Consider the following 18,869-nt stretch of genomic DNA (forward strand, 5'->3'; position numbering starts at 1 on the left):
CATAGTTACAAGATTTTGTGATTTCTTGTGATGAGAACTTTTAGATCTCTCTTAGAAACTTTCAAATATGCAATGCAGTATTACTAACTATAGTTACCATGCCATACATTACATCTCCCTGACTTATTGATTTTACAACTGAAGATTTGTACCTTTTGACCCCTTTCAACCTATCTTGCCAACCCCTCAAGCTCCACCTTTGGAGCACCACCTTTATAAAGGAGATAAAGTACCTTCTTTATAAAAATATATTAGTTTTTTTTGAAGAATTTTAAATCTTCAGAAAAGTTACAAGAATAGTAAAATGAACATCCATGTACCCCACTTGTTAAAATTTGCCACTTTCTTAAAAATTTGATTTTAAAAGGGTCAGGTTCATCAGTCCTCCCCTTCCCTTGCCAAAGCTGAGCCATTTAAAAGAATGTGGTGTATTTCATTCATTGTCTTTGAAATCTCAATACTGTAATCTGTGGTTTCCCGGGAATGACATTCTTCTACATAACTATAATGCAGTGATCACACTCAGGAATTTTAACATTGATACAATACTACCACTTAACAAATAACCCATGTGCAAATTTCCCCAGTTGTCCTAATAATGTCCTCTATAGCAGATTCTTTTATCATTTTTTCCTGCAGCTACATCTGGACAAGTATCATACATTGCATTTAATTTTGTGTCTCTTTATTCTCCTTTATTTAGGTATATCTATTATTACCCTCTATTTAGGTATATCTGGTAATCCTCATGATTAGGTTCAGGTTAATCATTTTTGACAGGAATATCACAAAAGTAATACTATGTCCTTTTTAGTACATCATATCAGGAGGCACACAATTGATTACGGTGATGTCAACGAGATTTCTGTGCAGTAAAGGTACCCTTCTTCTTTTGTAATTAATAAGTGATCTGTGGAATACTTTGAGATCCTGGGACTATCCTGTTCCCTAATAGTTTTTCTGATTTGGTGATTTGGAATTCATTGATGATTTTGTTCCTGAGTCACACAATTTATGGTGATTATAAAACAGTGATTTTTCTATTTTTATCATTTCTTTCACATTGATTAGCTGGCATTCTTCTATAAAGAGCTTCCCTTTTGTCCCTTTCCCTTTAATTTAGTGTCAGTGTTGGCAGATGAATTCTTATTTTATATACAATGGGTTATATTCTGTTCCTGTCTTTCATTTTGATTCTCTAATTGTTCCAGATTTGGCCAGTGGGAGTCTTATCATTGTCTTTTGACATGTTTCCATCAGTTTTGAGCACTTCCTTTTTTCTGGCACAGGATGTTCTCAGTTCACTCCAAGTTCTGCCCTATCCCCGGAATCAGCTATTTTGTCAAAGAGCTTTCCCTTTTACTGGAGAATGATATATAGAACTGAGATGGGGGCATTAGGTATGCACCTTCTGTGGAGAGAGCTAAGAAATACACACACTACACCAACACATAGACAGTTTTATAAATCCTGAGTTAAAGGTGGTTCTTCTAATTTCACCCAAATATCATAGATCTTACTTTTCTCCTATTCTATATTTGTATCTCTGAGAATTCTGGTTCCCAGAGTATTAATATATTTACTCATCTATCTACTCATATGACACAAAATAGTTTTAGAATTGCTATGCGTATGTCATTAAAAGGAGTAAACTTACTAGATTCAAGATTTTTTTGTAATTCTTTTGGCCTTACAGTATATCCCTCTGGGGCTACAGTTCAGACTCTTTTGTTCAAATCTTTTTTGCTTTTTCTTCTGTGTGATTATTACTAAGTTGATATGTAATTGGGTTCAATTTTTTCTTTTTGTGTATTTTTTAGGGTTTCTCATTCTTTTTAATTAAAATTTTTTGAATATGTAAAATGTAAACATGTTTCAAAAAGCAAAATTATATTAGAAGATAAATTCAGTGATATCCCATTCTCCTCTTTATCCCTTCCACCCTGCTCCTACTCACTCTTCATAAGTTATCAGTATCATGAGTGTGTGTGTGTGTGTGTGTGTGTGTGTGTTTTCACCTACCCTTCCCCATAACTTATACAACATGACTGTTAATAATGTAATACATATATATTTTTGTACCTCCTTCTTCCACAATGAAAATATGCCCTGTAAATTATTCCATATAAGTTTATAGAAATCTTTCTCATTCTATGTTTACTGCTAAACAATACTCCATTATTTGAATTTATCATAGTTTATTCAGCAAATTTCCTGTAAGTGGGCATTTGATGATTTCCAATATTTTCTTATTAAAATATAGTATTTCAGCTACACAGCTATTTTAATTAGTGTAAAAAAACCCTGACCATACCAAGTACTGGCAGGGTGCCTAGCAACTGTATATATTGCTCTTAGATATTGTGGTGAAAATGCAAAATGGTTTAGTTACCTTGGAAAACCCTTTGGTATAGTGTATTATTACAGTTGAACACACACCATCTGACTCAGCAATTTCACTCATAGGTATTTCCCCATCTGTTCACACAAAGATCTGTACCTGAATGTTTATAGCGACTTTATTCAGACATTGTCAGAAAGTAGAAACAACCCTCCTGTCCTTCAGTGGGTCCTGTCCTTCAGTGGGTAAAGGGATAAATGACTGTGGTGTATCCATAATTGGAGTTTCATTCTGAAATAAAAAGAAATGAACTACAGATACATGAAACAATATGAATGAATCTCAAATGTAGTATTCTAAATGAAAGAAGCCACCTCAAAGGCTGCATACCATTGGGGCTATACCAGTAATACTCCTGAAAAGACAAAATTAGGGACCTAAACTGGGTCAGTGTTTGCCAAGGGCTGGGTGTCAGGGAATAATTGACTCTAGGGAGGCAGGAGGGAATCTTGGGGGTGGGTGAAACTGTTTTGTATCTAGATTGTGATGATGATTACAGGATTATATAGTCATCAGAATTTAATGGATTGTTCACTTGAAGGGTGAATTTTACTTTATTTAAAAAAATATCTCAAAATTTAAAATACAGTTTAAAAATCAACCCCAAACCTGACTGTTGTTCTACTTATAGACAGAAGTGTAAGTTCCTAGAAGGATTGTTGATTCAAGGGGTAAATTAATGCATGTGTAGTTTTGCTACATAGTATCAAATTCTGCTTCATCAACGTTGTACCGTTTTCTATACCTCCCCCCTCTAGCAGTGTGTGAAGTATCTATTTCCTTACAGCTTCTTTAAGAGAGTGTTTTGTTAAGCTTTTGAATATTTACAGATTTCATAGATGAGAAATGGTCTTTCTGTATAGTTTTAATTTGTATTCCTATGACTATGGGTGAAATGCATTATCTTATAAGTTTGAGAGCTATTTGTATATTTTTTTGAAAGTAAACTGCTCATGTCCCTGTTTTTCTAATGATTTTGGGTTTTTTCTCCCCTTCAGTCTTACTGAGTTGTTTGTATATTGGGAAGATGAATTCTTTATCTATAACATTTTTTTTTACCTACTTTGATCAGCTTAATTTTTCATCCTCAGAACTTTTATATTTAATGTCATATTTACTGCTAAAGTGCCCTTTTTTTGATTAATAATTTAGCATTTCTTAGCATGTAGTAGATGATTGTTGTATAGAGACCACTTGAATTTTTACTGCCTCAGTGTTCAGCTTTAAACAGAGAATTCTTGAGAGAATATCTTTTGATTTTGGCCACAAAGTTTTTTGCGACATCTCAGTAAAGGAAGAATGGTGATTTTTCTTGATTTTCTTCTGCTTAGTGCAAAACACTTAAGTAAATTAAGTAGTAATTTGTTTAGGGATTTCTCAGGAAGAATCCTAGTCATTTGTGAGATGCTGTTAGTAACATTCTGCAGTTTTTAGGTTAGGGCTCTGTTCAGGGTGTTCTTACAGGTTCAAAGACTTAGAAAATTGTTTCATTCTTTTGCTAATTCGAGTCACTTAGAATTTTAGGCCTTCGAGTTTGTTGGTGTGTCCATGGTGTTCAGTCCAGCTCTGTGGAAGATTATGTCCAAATGAATTCTACCTTTCTTTTCGCTGAAGTTTTGGAAGTAGAGTAGTATAGAAACACACACTGGTGAAGAATGTTTGCTAGGTATTTCCTGGCTTCTAGGCATAATAGGGGCATCAAAATTGATCCTTTAAGTGGATCAAAGTTAATGCTCTTTCAGCTAATCATTTGTTGTTTTCTCCCTTCAGAAAGATGCCTGGTACATTTTAATGACTGGAGATCCAACTAATGCTCAGAAATGGGCACCAAGTCCCTGTATTCATTTACTAATCCCAGTGAACTATTTTGTGAAAAGTGGCAATCAAAAGTATTTTCAAGAAGGAGAATGACTCAAATGATTAGTGAGAAACATTCCTAAATTCCTTGCAAATTTTTATCATACCCTTTTTGGATGTTTTGCCGACTTTGAAAGGTTTCATAAGAGAAAAATAAGTGGCCTGTGTGGTACAGTTATGTGTGTGTATCTCCTGGGACAGCTGTGAACAACAAGGCTAGAACACACTAATGCATTTCTTTTTTTCAGGTACTATCTTTATCAGCAGCATAGGTAAATACTCTTGAGTGGAAGGAGGCAAGCAGTCTTGTACTCTGTCCCCTTTTCCTAATGATATGCTTGCCCATTAGCAAAGCAGGTAGATCTGTGATATTGTTACCTGCAGATACTTTTCTTTCCTGCTTCCCTTCACTAGAAATAGCTACTAACTTCCAACTCCTTTGTTGGGGGGAAAAGGTGCTATAAAAGTGTTAAATAAATGTATCTGTTAAAGCTTGATGTCATTTATTTTAAAATAAAAATTTCCTTTTTTCTTTAATAAATAAAATCATTTTTCCTTATTCTTTATGGAAAGAACTTACCCAGTAACCTTTCAGTTTTCAATTTTCAGATCAAAGGTGTATTAGAAAAGAAAAACAGATCATAAAAGTCAGATTGTGATGTTTTGCAAGAACTTTTGTAATCAGAAATGTTTATACTTCTTTTCTTTATGATCATGTAATATTTCCATTTCTACTCTGTATCTTTACATCTTCTTCTCCAAAACATGGTCTGCAGAGGCTCATAAAACTTTTTTCATGCTGCCTTTCATTGATCCTGAGTCAGGGTGCCTTTCAGTGATCCTGTTCATAAATTTTCTTTTCTTATTTTATAGCATCCTCTGCCTCCAGACTCTTTTTTGTCATTTATATAGTGGCACTGTGCTATAGCTAATGTATTGATAGGATATAATACTGTAATACTATTTAAGAAAATCTACAGACAATAAGTAACAAAAACTACAGCTTTGTTGGAAGCTATTTGTACGTATCCTATCAATGTAAGAAGCATACTGAAACAGACAGACTAGCCATGTATATTGGTATCTGGTGATACATGATCTCTAATGTGTGTGTGAATGTGTAATTGTAGAATATAACAGTTGCCTTCATGATATCTACCTCTGAATGTTATAGCCCAGTCACTCCTAAATTAGAGAGCTTATTTATTTATCTGTTATTTTAATATCTTAACTTTTATAATATTATAACATGTCCTGAGGCACAGATTTCTTAGTTACAGAATCTAAAATCTATCCAGTATTTGCTTCTTCTCCAATAATGAAGAGGTTTGAGTTGACAGAAGGCACTAAATGCTCTCCATTCAGGAACTATATAGGGAATTAGGCAGCTGCTGTCCTTGGTGATGAAATTATTTCATGTGAATTCGTAAGGAAAACAACTAGTTAAAAAGGCAGGATAATCTTGAGTAACTGTTTGTGGCTGCTGTTGGTATCTTCATAGATCTATTTGAACTAGAAAAATACAGACTCCAGTATCTTAATGTCTTGAGTTCCTGACTGCCAGGCAGAGGAAATGTTTAACTATTTTAATCATGTTTCTGTATCTCAGAAAGAAAGCCCTTATGAGAGGAAATGACAAGGTCCTACCACAAAGTTATCTCTTATCAGTTATAGTCCCAGTCGATAATGATTTGTCAAACTTGGACATGTGTAAAATGCAAGGGCTGTGTTATTTACTTTGGAAAGGAAAAATTAGATGAAGCTGATAAAGATGGAGTCATGGCTTTTGTTAGGAGACAGAAACCATTAGGGACAGTCATTGTTAGCTTAGGAAAGTGTCCTTGGACCCCTCCCTCTGCCCCAGCTGAAACCTAAACCTGCTTGAATCATTCTTTGCACTTGAGGGGAGAGAAGGGCAAACAGGAGGGGAAGAAGAATGAAGACAACCTTGACAGAGATTTTGTATTTTAAATGGGAAGCAAAACGTGGACCTTAAAACAGACCTGTTTATGTGAGTCAGGAGAAACTGCCCTTTGTTCTCTTTCCCACTCCCATTGATTTAGATTTTTGAAAGTTCATTTTTTAACCTTCCAAACGTATGGCATTCCTTCACGTACAGTGTATGTTGCCCCCTTCCTTTCGCCTTTCGGTAGATGTGATTCTTTTTCATTAGTGGAAGCAGAGAAAACACATCTAGCTCAAAGCAACATGAGTCAGTGCATGCTTTACATACCTTTCTCCTCACAGCACTCTTCTTGGTTCCTCGCAGTGTTCCTGGTGTTCCTCGCAGAAGGGAGCATGGAGGAAAAATGATTTCTAAATAGTAGGCTGTTCTGGGGGTGGAAATAAAGCCCCAGTGAACTGGGCTTTGTGAACTGAAGCCCCAGTTTGCTCCTTCTTTTCTTGTCTAGATTTCTGTGTACCGCTTTCGAAGCAGGTGGTCGTTGGCTGAGGAGGTCTTAACTGGATGGTGGTTGTAGAGGCTAAGAAATAGCAAAGCCAATACTTCCGGGTCAGGGTACTTTAAACTTTTGCAAGCTGAGGATGATGATGTCAAGACAGCCTCACAGAGGATAGGTTTGGTTGTAAATATTTGTTGTAGATGACAGGAAAATCTTTCTGTCCTCTCTAAATATATGTATTTTTTAGTTGGCCCAGATAAACCATTCTTTTTAGCCCATTAGTAAGGGGCTCCATTAGCTTACTCATCACAGAGTTTTAGGGAAACTGTCCCCTAATATGGATGTTCATTCTATAAGAATGGGTCCGACAGGTGACGGGGCCAGAGCTCTGTCTGAGGAATGGCCTAGGGGCAATTTCCTTTTGAATGAAACTAATGGTCCTGAGTCAAAGCAAAACAACGTAAATAAACTACATAAAGATGAACATATGAACAAAGTTGTGATTGAATTTATTTAAATTTCCTTAAGCTTTTAGTAAATATATATTCTAAATAATTTTGTAATCATCAATTCTAAATAAGAGTTTCATTTCCTATACAGATCAAAAATGTTTTACATGTTTTCTTTCTTATCTCTTCTTGTATGTATGTATCATTTTTATGTAGTTTAAATATTATCATTAATATAATTTTAATAATTTTTCTATTTTTCATCTTTTGAGCTTGTGTTTTGCTTAGTTGTAGTTTTCACTAGTAGGCTCTGGTTTTCTGGCAAGATAAAATTTCCTTCACATCTTTACTTTGCAGTTCAAGAGGGGAGACTGTAAAGATATTTTAATGCTGTGGTCATTTAAAATGACCTCAAATGATCACCTGCTACCTCTTTTTATGTTATTAAGATGAAAAGAAGTGTCCTTAATTTTTACATGCTTTTTAATCTTTCTTAAATACGTGGTGCTTATCTGACCATAAAATGTTTTTCTCAGTGATTTTTTAATGCTGACTTTTCTAATGGCTTTTTTTTTTTTTTTAAATCTATGCTTGGATCATGATGTAGATCTTACAATCAAACTTTGGATTCACAAGAGATTGTTTAGAGTGCTTTCAGAGTAGACAGCCGTGAGAGGTTCTTAAACAGAGAGATTTAGTGTGGCTATCATGGGTGCAAACCGAATGAACAGAATAGTCAACAAATTTGAACCAATAAATGTAGAGAGGTGATGATTTTGGAGAGACAAAGTATTGGGCTGCTGAGCTGTAGAATGAGTAGATTTCTTTGGAAAAGCAACTTGGTGAAGAAAACTATGCCCCCAAAGAAGAAATGAGGCTTGCTTGATGGATTAGGAAACTGTTTGTAATCACGAGTCTGCTCAACTCAATTTAGACAAGCCTGCTGCTTATATTGTGATGAATTCTACAATTAGCAGTGTTATAGTAAAACCTGCAGTTAGGTCTTTATTTTGATTATTTTCTTTTTTATTTTGATTATTTTTTAATGTAAAATTTCTTTTTTCGTTTTTTTTTTTGGCTTTATTTTGTTTTGTTCAATATTTACTTTGTGTCCTTTTATTCTTGTTTAATTCCTATAGGTCAACAATATAGGGAATAGTTTCCTTTTTCAGTTGAGAAATTGAGGCCAAAGTAAATTGTGAGTTATTCATTGTCAGGTCACATAACCAAACAGTTTTAGCACTGTGACTATCTCCAGTTCTTACCTAATGTTGTTTGTTTTACTTTGCCTTTTGATGTCTAGATTTAATCTGCCTACATTGTTCATATTATAATATTCTGGTATTTTGATTGCATGCTGATGTAAAATATTCACTAATTCTTATGTCCTTCAGAAGTTGGCTGGCAGGCCATTTAATTCATCCTGTGCAGCAAGTTTTGGTTTTGACTACTGAAACTTGTTTTTTATTTTTTTTTTATGTTTGTTCATTTTTAAGAGAGAGATAGAGAGCATGTGCACGGGTAAGCGCATGGGCAGGGAAGGAGCAGAGAGAGAGGGAGAGAGAGAGAATCCCAAGCAGGCTCCATGCTGTCAGGGCAAAGCCCAAGGTGGGTCTCTAACTCACCAACCATGAGGTCACGACCTGAGTTGAAAGAGTTGAAATCAAGAGTCAGACGTTTAACTGACTGAGCCACTCAGGCGCCCCTGAAACTTAGTCTTTTATATAGACTACCATGTGTCTAAGAAGATACAGTCAAGTTGTCAAAGTCACATTCCATCTTCTCTTCCCTTTTGGAAGCCCATAGCAAAAATCTCTCTCTAAAAGCAGATGCAGTGATACCTTCTGGTGCTCTTCTCTGATTTTCATCCTTCTGTTCTGTGTCCCAGCCTTGCTGATATCTTCACAGTTATTAATCCCATGGCTAAAATACCAAAACTGGGCTTCTGAGAGCATGGTTTGTTTGTTTGTTTTGTGTTTTTCTCCTAAGAACTAGAGCTGGCTTTTATTTCTTTACACTTGAGTAATAAAAGTAAATGCAGTTCAATGTTCCTAATGGCTTTGTTTGAATATTTTGTGACAATCTTGTTTGTTTTGCAGGTGCCTGGAGCCCAAGATTTGGTGGATTTCTCTCCTGTTTATCGATGTCTACACATATATTCTGTCCTGGTGAGTCTTTATATGGCTCTGCCTAATAAAGAGCTAGATTGAGTTCAAAACTGTTCTTTTCATTTTTGATAGTTTTTCTGTTTATTATTAAGAGTAAGAAAAAAGAAACTATTATTTAAGTAGTATCAGTTACAAAAATAATCCTTTCTTTTCTTCTTGAATCTTTTGTTTGCCATCTAATTGATATAAGCAAATAACATTAATTTCTATCAGTCATCAACAAATAATAAGATTATACCTAGAATAGTTATACACACAGATTTCTATTCTTAATTTAATGATGTAGTTATTTAAATAACAATAGCCCATCTTTTTATTAAAATAATATTTGTAAGAACTGCTTATCTTTTTATTCCTGATGACTCTTATTCCTATGCAAAGAGGAACCTCTCTGGGGAAATTATTATGGGTGTTAATGGTATTATAAGAAATGACCCTTTCTCCATCTTGGTAGTCACCTACGTGCAGACACCCAGATACACACAGAGGCAATCGAAAACTTAAACTGGGATCATCAAAGTAAATAAAGTATCCTCAAAGACCAATTGATGAGAGAAGTCCATTATTGGTATTTTTTAATAGCAAAGTTCTGTAAAGATTCTATCTAACAAAGTTCTGTAAAAAAAGTCGTTTTATAATGTGATGGGAGTAAATCTGACTGTGGTCGGTTACACATTTTCTTTCTTCATATATTTAATATAGTGTCACTTTGCTCCAGACAGTTTGGAACACTGGTCTATGGACTTCATGGCTAGAGTAGTTTGGGGTGATTTCCATTAGTTTGGGAAAAGACTGGGTAATTTTTTTCTCTTCTCCTTCATCCTCCCATTTTTTGCTCTCTAATCTCCTCTTTCCCTCTTCCCTACTTCTCCCTCTCCACCCTTTGCCTCCATCTATCATTGCTTGTTATATAAAGATGGAGCAGGACATAGATTGAGTTGTCTCAAGGCAGCTAAACTAAGTAGATAATTTTTTTTCTCATGTGCCAATAATTAAATAAATCATATACATCTTGGTTTGTGACACAACACACTATTGTCATTATTTCATTATCAGTCCCCCTCTTGTATTTTTTTTTTTTTTTTAATCTTTTTTCCCCTCCTTTCATCTCCTATCCACAAGCCCACTTGACTCTTATCCCAAAATATACAAACTGTGATATGTTTAATGTCTGGTCATGGTTGTGTTTGTATCCTTAAAAATATATAGAATAATTTTGTATATGTAGATGTTTTTAATTTACTAAATGGTGTTGTCTTATGGATCTAGTTTTTACTCGTATTTTTTATTCAGCCTATTTTTAATATCTAACCTTGTTAAAGTCTGTATATCTTACTCATTGCCTCTCACTTCTGCATGGTTTGCATTTGCTGTGTTCTATCTATTCTTAAATTGCCTTTAACATTCTGCTGTAATAAGTAGTACCCCCATATGGACTTGGGTGTAAGTTTCTATGATTTCTATACCTAGGTTGGAATTGCTGGGTCAGAAGGTATATGTAGAATTTTAATTTTACAACTAACCTGATGGATATTGAATGATGTCTCTTTGTTTTAATTTGAATTTCCTTGGTTACTGATAACATTGTGCTTTTTATAGCCTCACTAATCATTTAAGATCTTTATTTGAACTGAAATGCCTATTTTTGACCTTTGATCAATTTTGTTTTGGCTTTCTTGTTTTGTTTTTTTCTCTTTTCTGGAAAGAGAAATTTCAGAAATTGCTTATATGTTGTGCATATTGACAGTGTAGGATTTTGCAAATGTCTTTTCCAGTTTGCCCACAGATTTTTACACTATGGCCATGTTATCTTTCATAAACAGAAATCATTGATTTTGATATAATCAAGTCCATCAATTTTAACCTTGTAATTTGTACTTTTTAAGTCTTGTTTAAAAGACTGTTAACTTTAACCTTTTATCTATCGCATTTGGATATTGATTCATCTTGGGTTCATTGTAGTTATAGTATAAGGTATAGGAATCCAACTTAATTTTTTTATTTGATGAATTCAGTTTTACTGGTCCTATCTACCACATAATCTGTATATGGCCCACTGATTGCTGGTAATACCTTGGGCATATACTAAATATCCATATATATATATACATATATATATATATATATAGACTCTGTTTTGTCAATATATGTTTTGACATATATATATATATATATATATAGACTCTGTTTCTCAGCTCTATAGTTTGTTGGTTTTTAATGTTTATTTATTTTTGAGAGAGAGAGACAGAGCATGAGCAGGAGTGTGGCTGAGAGAGGGAGACACAGAATCTGAAGCTGGCTCCAGATTCTGAGCTGTTAGCACGGAGTCTGTCAGTGGGGCTTGAACTCCTGAACTGCGAGATCATGACCTGAGCTGAAGTCAGATGTTTAACCGATTGAGTCACCCAGGTGCCCTTCAAGTTTTTATTTAAATTCCAGTTAGTTATCATATGGTGATATAGTGTAATATTAGTTTCAGGAGTAGAGTTAGTGATTGTATATATATTAGAATCAGTTTGAGTTCATTAAAGAAATCCTTCTAGAATTTTGATTTGAATTGATTGAATTTATAGATAAATTTTGGGAAGAATTGACAAATTTATAATGCTAACTCTTGCTATTCATGGAAGAAAAATGTCTACTTTTAAATTCTTTAATTAGGCTTTGTTTCTATGTTAACAGTCTTGGGCATGTTTTTAAGCAGTAGCAAAATATAATTTTTGTTGCAGTTTTCTATGTTACTTTTTAATTAGTAATTGCTGATATTGAGGGATGCTCTCAATTTCTGTAAATTAACTGATATCTGGCAACCTTGCTCAACTCTTTTATTAGTTATTATGGTTTGTTTTTTGGTTTACGGTAGATTTTCTGTATAGTTGTTCATAATTTTTACAGGTATTGACTTGTTTCTTTTCTTCCTATCCATATATCATATTGTTCTTTTTATTGTCTTACTGTATTTACTGTCTTATTGTATTATCATCATTACTTTGTTGTTCAGAAAGGTAATAGTAGGCATCCTTGTCTGATTTTTGATCTCTAACAGAATATCTAAAGTTCTCCATAAACTGATGTTTGCAATAAGATTTTGGTAAATATTCTTCATCTAGTTATTGCTAGACTCCTGTTAATTTTTTCATAGAACATAAATAAATGTTGAATTTTATTGGCTTTTTTCCCAGTATATTGATATAGTCCTATGGTTTTTATACTTTAGTTCATGAATGTGCTAAGTTTCATTGATAGATTTTTGTGATCTTAAATGATTTTTGTATTCTTTAGATAAATCCAACTTAATGAGGATGTATTAGTTTTTTTTTTAACACTCTGTGGAATTTAACTCCTTTTATTTTTTACTTTTAATCTTTTTTGCACTTTATATATGGTTTATTGTTAAGTCTCAAAATTGTGAAGTCAAGTGTACTTCCTTCTCAAATAGTGTAAAAGTATGAAAATCAGTTTGTTTAATGTTATCTCTTCAGTACCAACAACAGTACTTGGAATATAGTAGGTACTCAAATAATACCAGTTGAATGAGTAAGTAAGTGGTAGCTAAAATAATGCAGTACATTTGTTTGAGCATATGCTAGCTCAAACTTTATTACTCATTTACTTATTCGCTAAACACTTACTGAATTTCTGTTCTGCATGAAATGGATTTGGAGAGCAACGATGTATAAATAAGTTAGGACTTATGCTTTAAAAAAATTACAACCTACTAGGACAGAAGGTATAATCTTTGAATGACTGTAATATGACAGCACTGTATCTTATCACTGTGTATCTACTAGTTTTCTTAAAGCTTTGTTAAGATTTTATGATATAGAAAATGTGACAAATTTTCTTCAAATGAGAACTCTAATAGTGATTCATAAGAGTACTGAAGTCATTTATTTGCACACCCACTAGCTGTGTAGTATTAGGCAAGTTACCTAAACCTTAGCTGTCTTATATATGAGCTGTGATAATAATGATCTGCTTCATGCAGTTACCAATATGTACGAATGGTGCCTCGCTCTGTCTTTGGCCCATGATTGGAATTTAATCAATGGCAGTTTACCTGGCAAGAGTTATATATCTCTGATGCTGATTACTAGGCACATTGTTGGTACTTTTTAAAGTATATGATGTAAAGCATAGACATGTAGGTAGGGGTTCTAGTCTCTGACATCAACATACGAAGTTTATCAATTATTCAAAAAGTACACATTCTTCAATATATAAAGTTGATGTCATTCTAAACTATGGGTTTAAAAATTTAAAAAGAACAATTTCCACATGCTAATATTCTGTAGTGTTGTAATATTTGGTATTCATAAAGGCTTTATAGTAATTTGATATGGCATTGTTTATATGGCAGAAACAGGCCTCTTCTCTCATTCATATTATTTCCTAGTTTTGAAAAAGTACAACTAGTGGTCAGAGCTCAGCCCTGTTCCTGGAATACATGTTTATTTTTGGGGCATTGCTGTTCCAGAGCTAGGGTGACTTTAAATAAGCACTAAAGTGTCTCTTTTGCTAAAGGAAGGGCCAGACATGTATGACTTCTAGAGTTGACTCTTTTCATAGCTTTTTGGGGGCCATAATTTGTTACTTCTCTGTGTTTGTTTCCCATTCTCACATTGCTAATTTGTATTACTGTATAGTGAAGGACATGTCTTCATAATATTAATGACAAAGATATTTAAAAATAGATTGCTTAATATAAAGATTTGTAATATAAATATTTTTTAAACTTCCCTATGTGGTTATATTAACATTTCTGTGCATTCCACAGGTGGCACAAATGATTTCAAGTCAGCTCAGAATGAATTCATTTTATCATTATCTCACCCCTTCCCTAAAGGCTACTGTTTTGGATTTACCATGATCTCGGGTAACAACAGCATTCTATCAGTTCTCCAGGCAGAAACCCAAACCTTTTCTTTTTCCTCAATACCATGTCTAAATAGCCATGGCTTGCAGAGGTTACCTCCTAAATACAGTTTTACTCTCTCTGTCATCTTCCCCTATCCTAAAATGATTGCCCTCGACATCAGGATTTTTGAAAACATTCTCCTAACTATTCTCCCTACCTTATATTATAGATCCCTAACAACCTTCTCACTGTAGTGAGAGTGATCTGTGCATCATGCAAACCTGGGATATATGTTATCTGCTCAGAATTCTCTAATTGGTCATCTATAGAGTAAAATATAGAAGTATAGAAGAAAATATGGCATATCAAAGGATAGAAGGTTTTCCATGTCCTGTCTGCCATATTTTCTGCTGCTTACCACCTTGCTTTAATGGAACTGAAATGTTTCTAGTTCTTTGAATGTACCATATTTCCTGCTTCTCATCCTTTCCTCATTCTGGTCCATCTGCCTGAATGAGTATTCTCACTTCTTTTTATTTTATGGACTCTTTCTTATTTCATACTTGTGTCCTGCAACAAATTTTCCTAATGTTTCACATTGAACTCAGAGGATCCCTTTCTCTTTTGCACTGTTATAAGACCCAGTACCTATTTCTGTTAGTGCTGACTATATTTGATTATCTTATCCTAAATATGTGTTCTTTTTCCTCAATAGACTGTAAGCTCTTTTAGGGCAGGTACCATGTTTTAGTCATCTTTTTTAGCCTTAGCACTAATTATTAACAGTATATAATACTCAATAAATGTTTGTTTTTGATTTTGAGAGATAACTGCCCTCCTTTTGACCTGCAAATGAATCCAGTTCTAGCCTCGGGCAGTGTTATACAATATCAGGGCTGGGACTTATACGAGGGAAAACAGTTCTATTGGTGTCCAACGGAAGGATCATAACAGAAGTAACAAAAAGTTCTAATATTTTGTCATTTACAATAGTGTTTATCTGAACTTTTGGCCTGGAGGATAACAAGGCACACTTTGAATAAACATGGCAATATTTATTATTTTTAGTGAAACCGACCTTCCATTCACCCCCCTTTTATGGCTGTGCTGCTTATAAATTCCCAAAGGATTATTTGAAAAATCCTACTTATATCTGCCAGCCTTATCAGTAGGGCAGGAGTTCACGTATTGTAACAGGAGGTCAGATTTCGGTCATGGTCTTATAGATGGGGCCAAGCACCTGTAAATTCTTCCTTTGGTGACTAAAGTGAAGTACAATATCAAACAGGCAGTGAGACTTTTCTAGGAAGTGCTGAACTTTGGCAGGAAGGGCAAACTTTGGCAGGAGGAGGGGAGGGAAGAAAGTGAACAAGGGTCAGATAGTGGTTAATTGAGACTTGGTTCTTGGTATAGTAATGCAGTGGAAGCGTGCAGGGCAAATGTAGGTGTATTTCTTAAACAATTTATAATGAATTTGTACTGTTTAAATCTTCATATACAGTTTAGAGATGGGCAGGTAAATGGCAGGGTATAAAATATCATTTTATAGTCATTAAGGAGAATTTTTTTGGAAGGGAGAAAGTAACAAACTAAAAATTTTACCAGAAGAGAAATGAGTACAATAATTTGAGATTTTTGTACATAGTGTGGTAGTACTTAAAAAGATGGATGGACTATCTATCTAGTGAGGACAGAAGCCAGGCTCTCTTACAGAGTTTTTGAAAACTCTACCAACCCAGCAATGTTTGCCATGTTTATGGACTCCAAGCCTTGAACCCAGCTCAGTTTGGACAAAGATTTAGATATGCTTTCAGCTCCTCTGTGCCCTGGAAAGTCTTTCTGACTCTTCTGCAGGTTTGCTGCTCGCTCGTCCTTCTATCACTGCAGGAGCGTGTATGTGCCCCATATCAAAGAACTTGGGTGTCATTAAGAGACTAGGGGGAGCAAACCTGTAATACAACCATACCCCCACTGCGTGGGTCTCGTTTGCGATCTTATCTTCCTGTGGCTTCTTGTTCTCCAGTGATCTACATCATCTGCTCATTAACAATTTTAAAAAATCCTAGATGAAAGAATGTTGCCCAGTGTATACCTTTAATTTATATACTTTTCTTGCATTTGTGTTAAGCTATAATAAAAGTACCCTTTTTAAAGATTGCTGACATCTCAGATCCAGGGATAGCATATGTAGCAATATGTGGATTTTTTTAGTAAGCAGCAGCCACTCAGTATTACATGAATCATAAGAACCTCATTTTTATTTAATTCTCTTTCAGTTACTAAAGGAGACTATAGAACAGCCTGAGGTATAAGGGGATGCAGAATGTCATTGTGTGGTGAATTCATATTACAAAGGCTCTAGCAAGTGCAGTATTTCTTTTAAACTTTCTTGGGCAAGGGGCCTCCGAGAATTTGATGAAAGCTGTGAGCCCTTTCCCCAGACAAAATGCACATATGTACAGGCATGTGATATTTTCCTTAGAATTTCAGAGGCTTCCTCAACTCCTGAATCTTATTAGACCTAGAAAGAACCCTTCATGTAGAGGGAACTAGAGGCTGAGTTCAGCTTCAGGCATTTACTGATTACAGACCTATGCCCCAGAATGGCTTATCCCAATTCCACTTGACTATCCCCTTTTATAGGCCTCCTAAGGACTCCCTACACTTGTCTTTCTCTTAGATTTGGAAGCCTTGCCAAAATTCAAATTTAAAAGCATATTTCAAAGTGAACTTATTTCTGTGCCATAAATCTTCATTCCCTGGGCAGTCATCAGGCATGGCAAGCTGGTGACCTGTTTTTCTATTAAGAAGAAGTTAGCCTCAGCACCTAAACTAATAGATTTGTCCCCTGAATTATTTTACTAAGAAGGATTCAAACAGAGGTTTAAAAGTAATTATGAGAACTATAGAGTAATTTATCTCCCTGAATATAAGTAATTTTGTTAGGTTTCAGGATATTTTACCTCTTGGTTGCTTTAATAATATCGCTTTTTAAATACTTAGCTATAATTCAGAGAGAGTGGAGTCAGTAGCAGGGCTAGAATTTACCCACAATCTCTTTACAGCTCTTCGTGATCATTGCTAGAGCCAGAGATGGCAGGGGGCGGGATGGGGTAAGCAGAAATCTTACTGGAATATATTTCTCCCTTTCTAATCTGAGAGTTTCTACTTATATGGTCTGCATGGGCACAGGAGGAAACTACAAAATCCATGGTCCTGTGACTACTGATGATAGCAAGGAAAGGATTTGGAGAGTGGAAAAAAGGAATGGAGAAAAGCAGTTTTAAGGGACACATTTTTTGAGGTGTTAAAGGAATTACTTAAGGAAATTACTTAACGAACTGTGGTAGCAACTGGCTGTTACATTAAAGCACTTGGGAGATAAATAACATGAAGAGCCTAAGACATTAACTGAGATTTTCAACTAAGGAAAATGATTAGTTTTGGCATTCTAAGGTTAGACTTCAAGATACTTTCAAATAGTGGTAGTGGCAGGGTTGTTGTTTATATGTGCACTTATAGTAGTATTGTTTTGGTTTTTATATAACACTCTGTGCAGCCATCTCATAGTGCCTCACAAATTTGACTACATTAAATAAGTGACTTACATGGCAAATATGAGAACACCTCACTTGGTAGAGACTGGCCTCACTCTGAATTATGCCATTAAATAGTTCTTTTATTGGCACCCAAGGTAAGATTTTACAGTTTTTACCCTGGTACCTTTATCAGAAGGCACTGTTGCTCTTTAACAGCAAGAATTGGGACATAGACTTAAGTCAGATTTATCTGCAGGATCGGGTGTATTTTTGAAGGCCAGACTCTTTTAATTGTTATTGACTTAAAAAAAATGAGAATCACTTAGAAAAATAGCAAAGCATTTCTGTTACATCTAAGTATCAGGACAGTTGGTTGGCAAATGAAAAAATGAAAAATGAAAAAGATATTCAGGGTGCCTGGGTGGCTCAGTTGGTTAAGTGTCTGACTTCGGCTCAGGTCATGATCTCATGGTTCGTGGGTTTGAGCCCCATGTCAGGCTCTGTGCTGACAGCCAGCTCAGAGCCTGGATCCTTTTCAAATTCTTTGTCTCCCTCTCTCTCTGACCCTCCCCTGCTCATGCTGTCTCTCTGTCTTTCTCTCTTTCTCTCTCAGAAGTAAATAAAACATTAAAAATTAAAAAAAAAAAAACCCACAAAAACAGATACTCAGACATCAACCTCAACCTTATGTAGTTTTCCTGGTGTTTCTCATAGACCATTGACCTGGCAGCAAATGCAAGCAATTTCATTAAAATTGATTGTATTTTACTCTAGGCTATTTTTAAAAGATCTGTCCTGATTCTACTTTAAACGAAACCATTGATTTGTATTTATTTTATGTAACTGTGATAAAAATCCATTATTTCAACTCTCAATTTTTTATAAAGACACTTGAATGAACATTTAAATTTCTGGTTTGGGTGGAAACAGAAGCAAGGTCATTCACTACTCCTGTGGTAGAAATTAAGACAAACAAGAAAGGCAAAATTCTAGGGGTTTGGAGTTTGTAAGTTTTTATTCTCATTTGACATTTCCAAAGATGGTGTTACAGAGAGAGGGAAATATCACATTATTTCACTAGTCACATGAAATTGGAAATTGTGGATATAGAATTCCAGCATTGCCAGAGACACATAGCTTAATGGATCTAGAGTCTCCTAAAGTTGTTTCTGGAGCTATATTTCTAAAGAACACC

The 18,869-nt window shown here is 34.8% G+C and overlaps 1 protein-coding gene across 2 annotated transcripts in view; it reads left to right on the forward strand.

Moving 5' to 3' along the window:
• The window catches only part of EXOC6B (exocyst complex component 6B), a 594,589-nt gene that overhangs the window by 251,460 nt on the left and 324,260 nt on the right, over positions 1-18,869 (forward strand). For both annotated transcript variants that reach the window (XM_077766295.1, XM_077766296.1), the window contains exon 8: positions 9,209-9,277. In XM_077766295.1, coding sequence (XP_077622421.1) covers positions 9,209-9,277 — 69 coding nt within the window. The remainder of the gene's footprint in view (positions 1-9,208; positions 9,278-18,869) is intronic.

Source organism: Crocuta crocuta, unplaced genomic scaffold (assembly GCF_008692635.1).
Source record: "Crocuta crocuta isolate KB4526 unplaced genomic scaffold, BGI_CrCroc_1.0 scaffold113, whole genome shotgun sequence".
Lineage (NCBI taxonomy): Eukaryota > Metazoa > Chordata > Mammalia > Carnivora > Hyaenidae > Crocuta > Crocuta crocuta.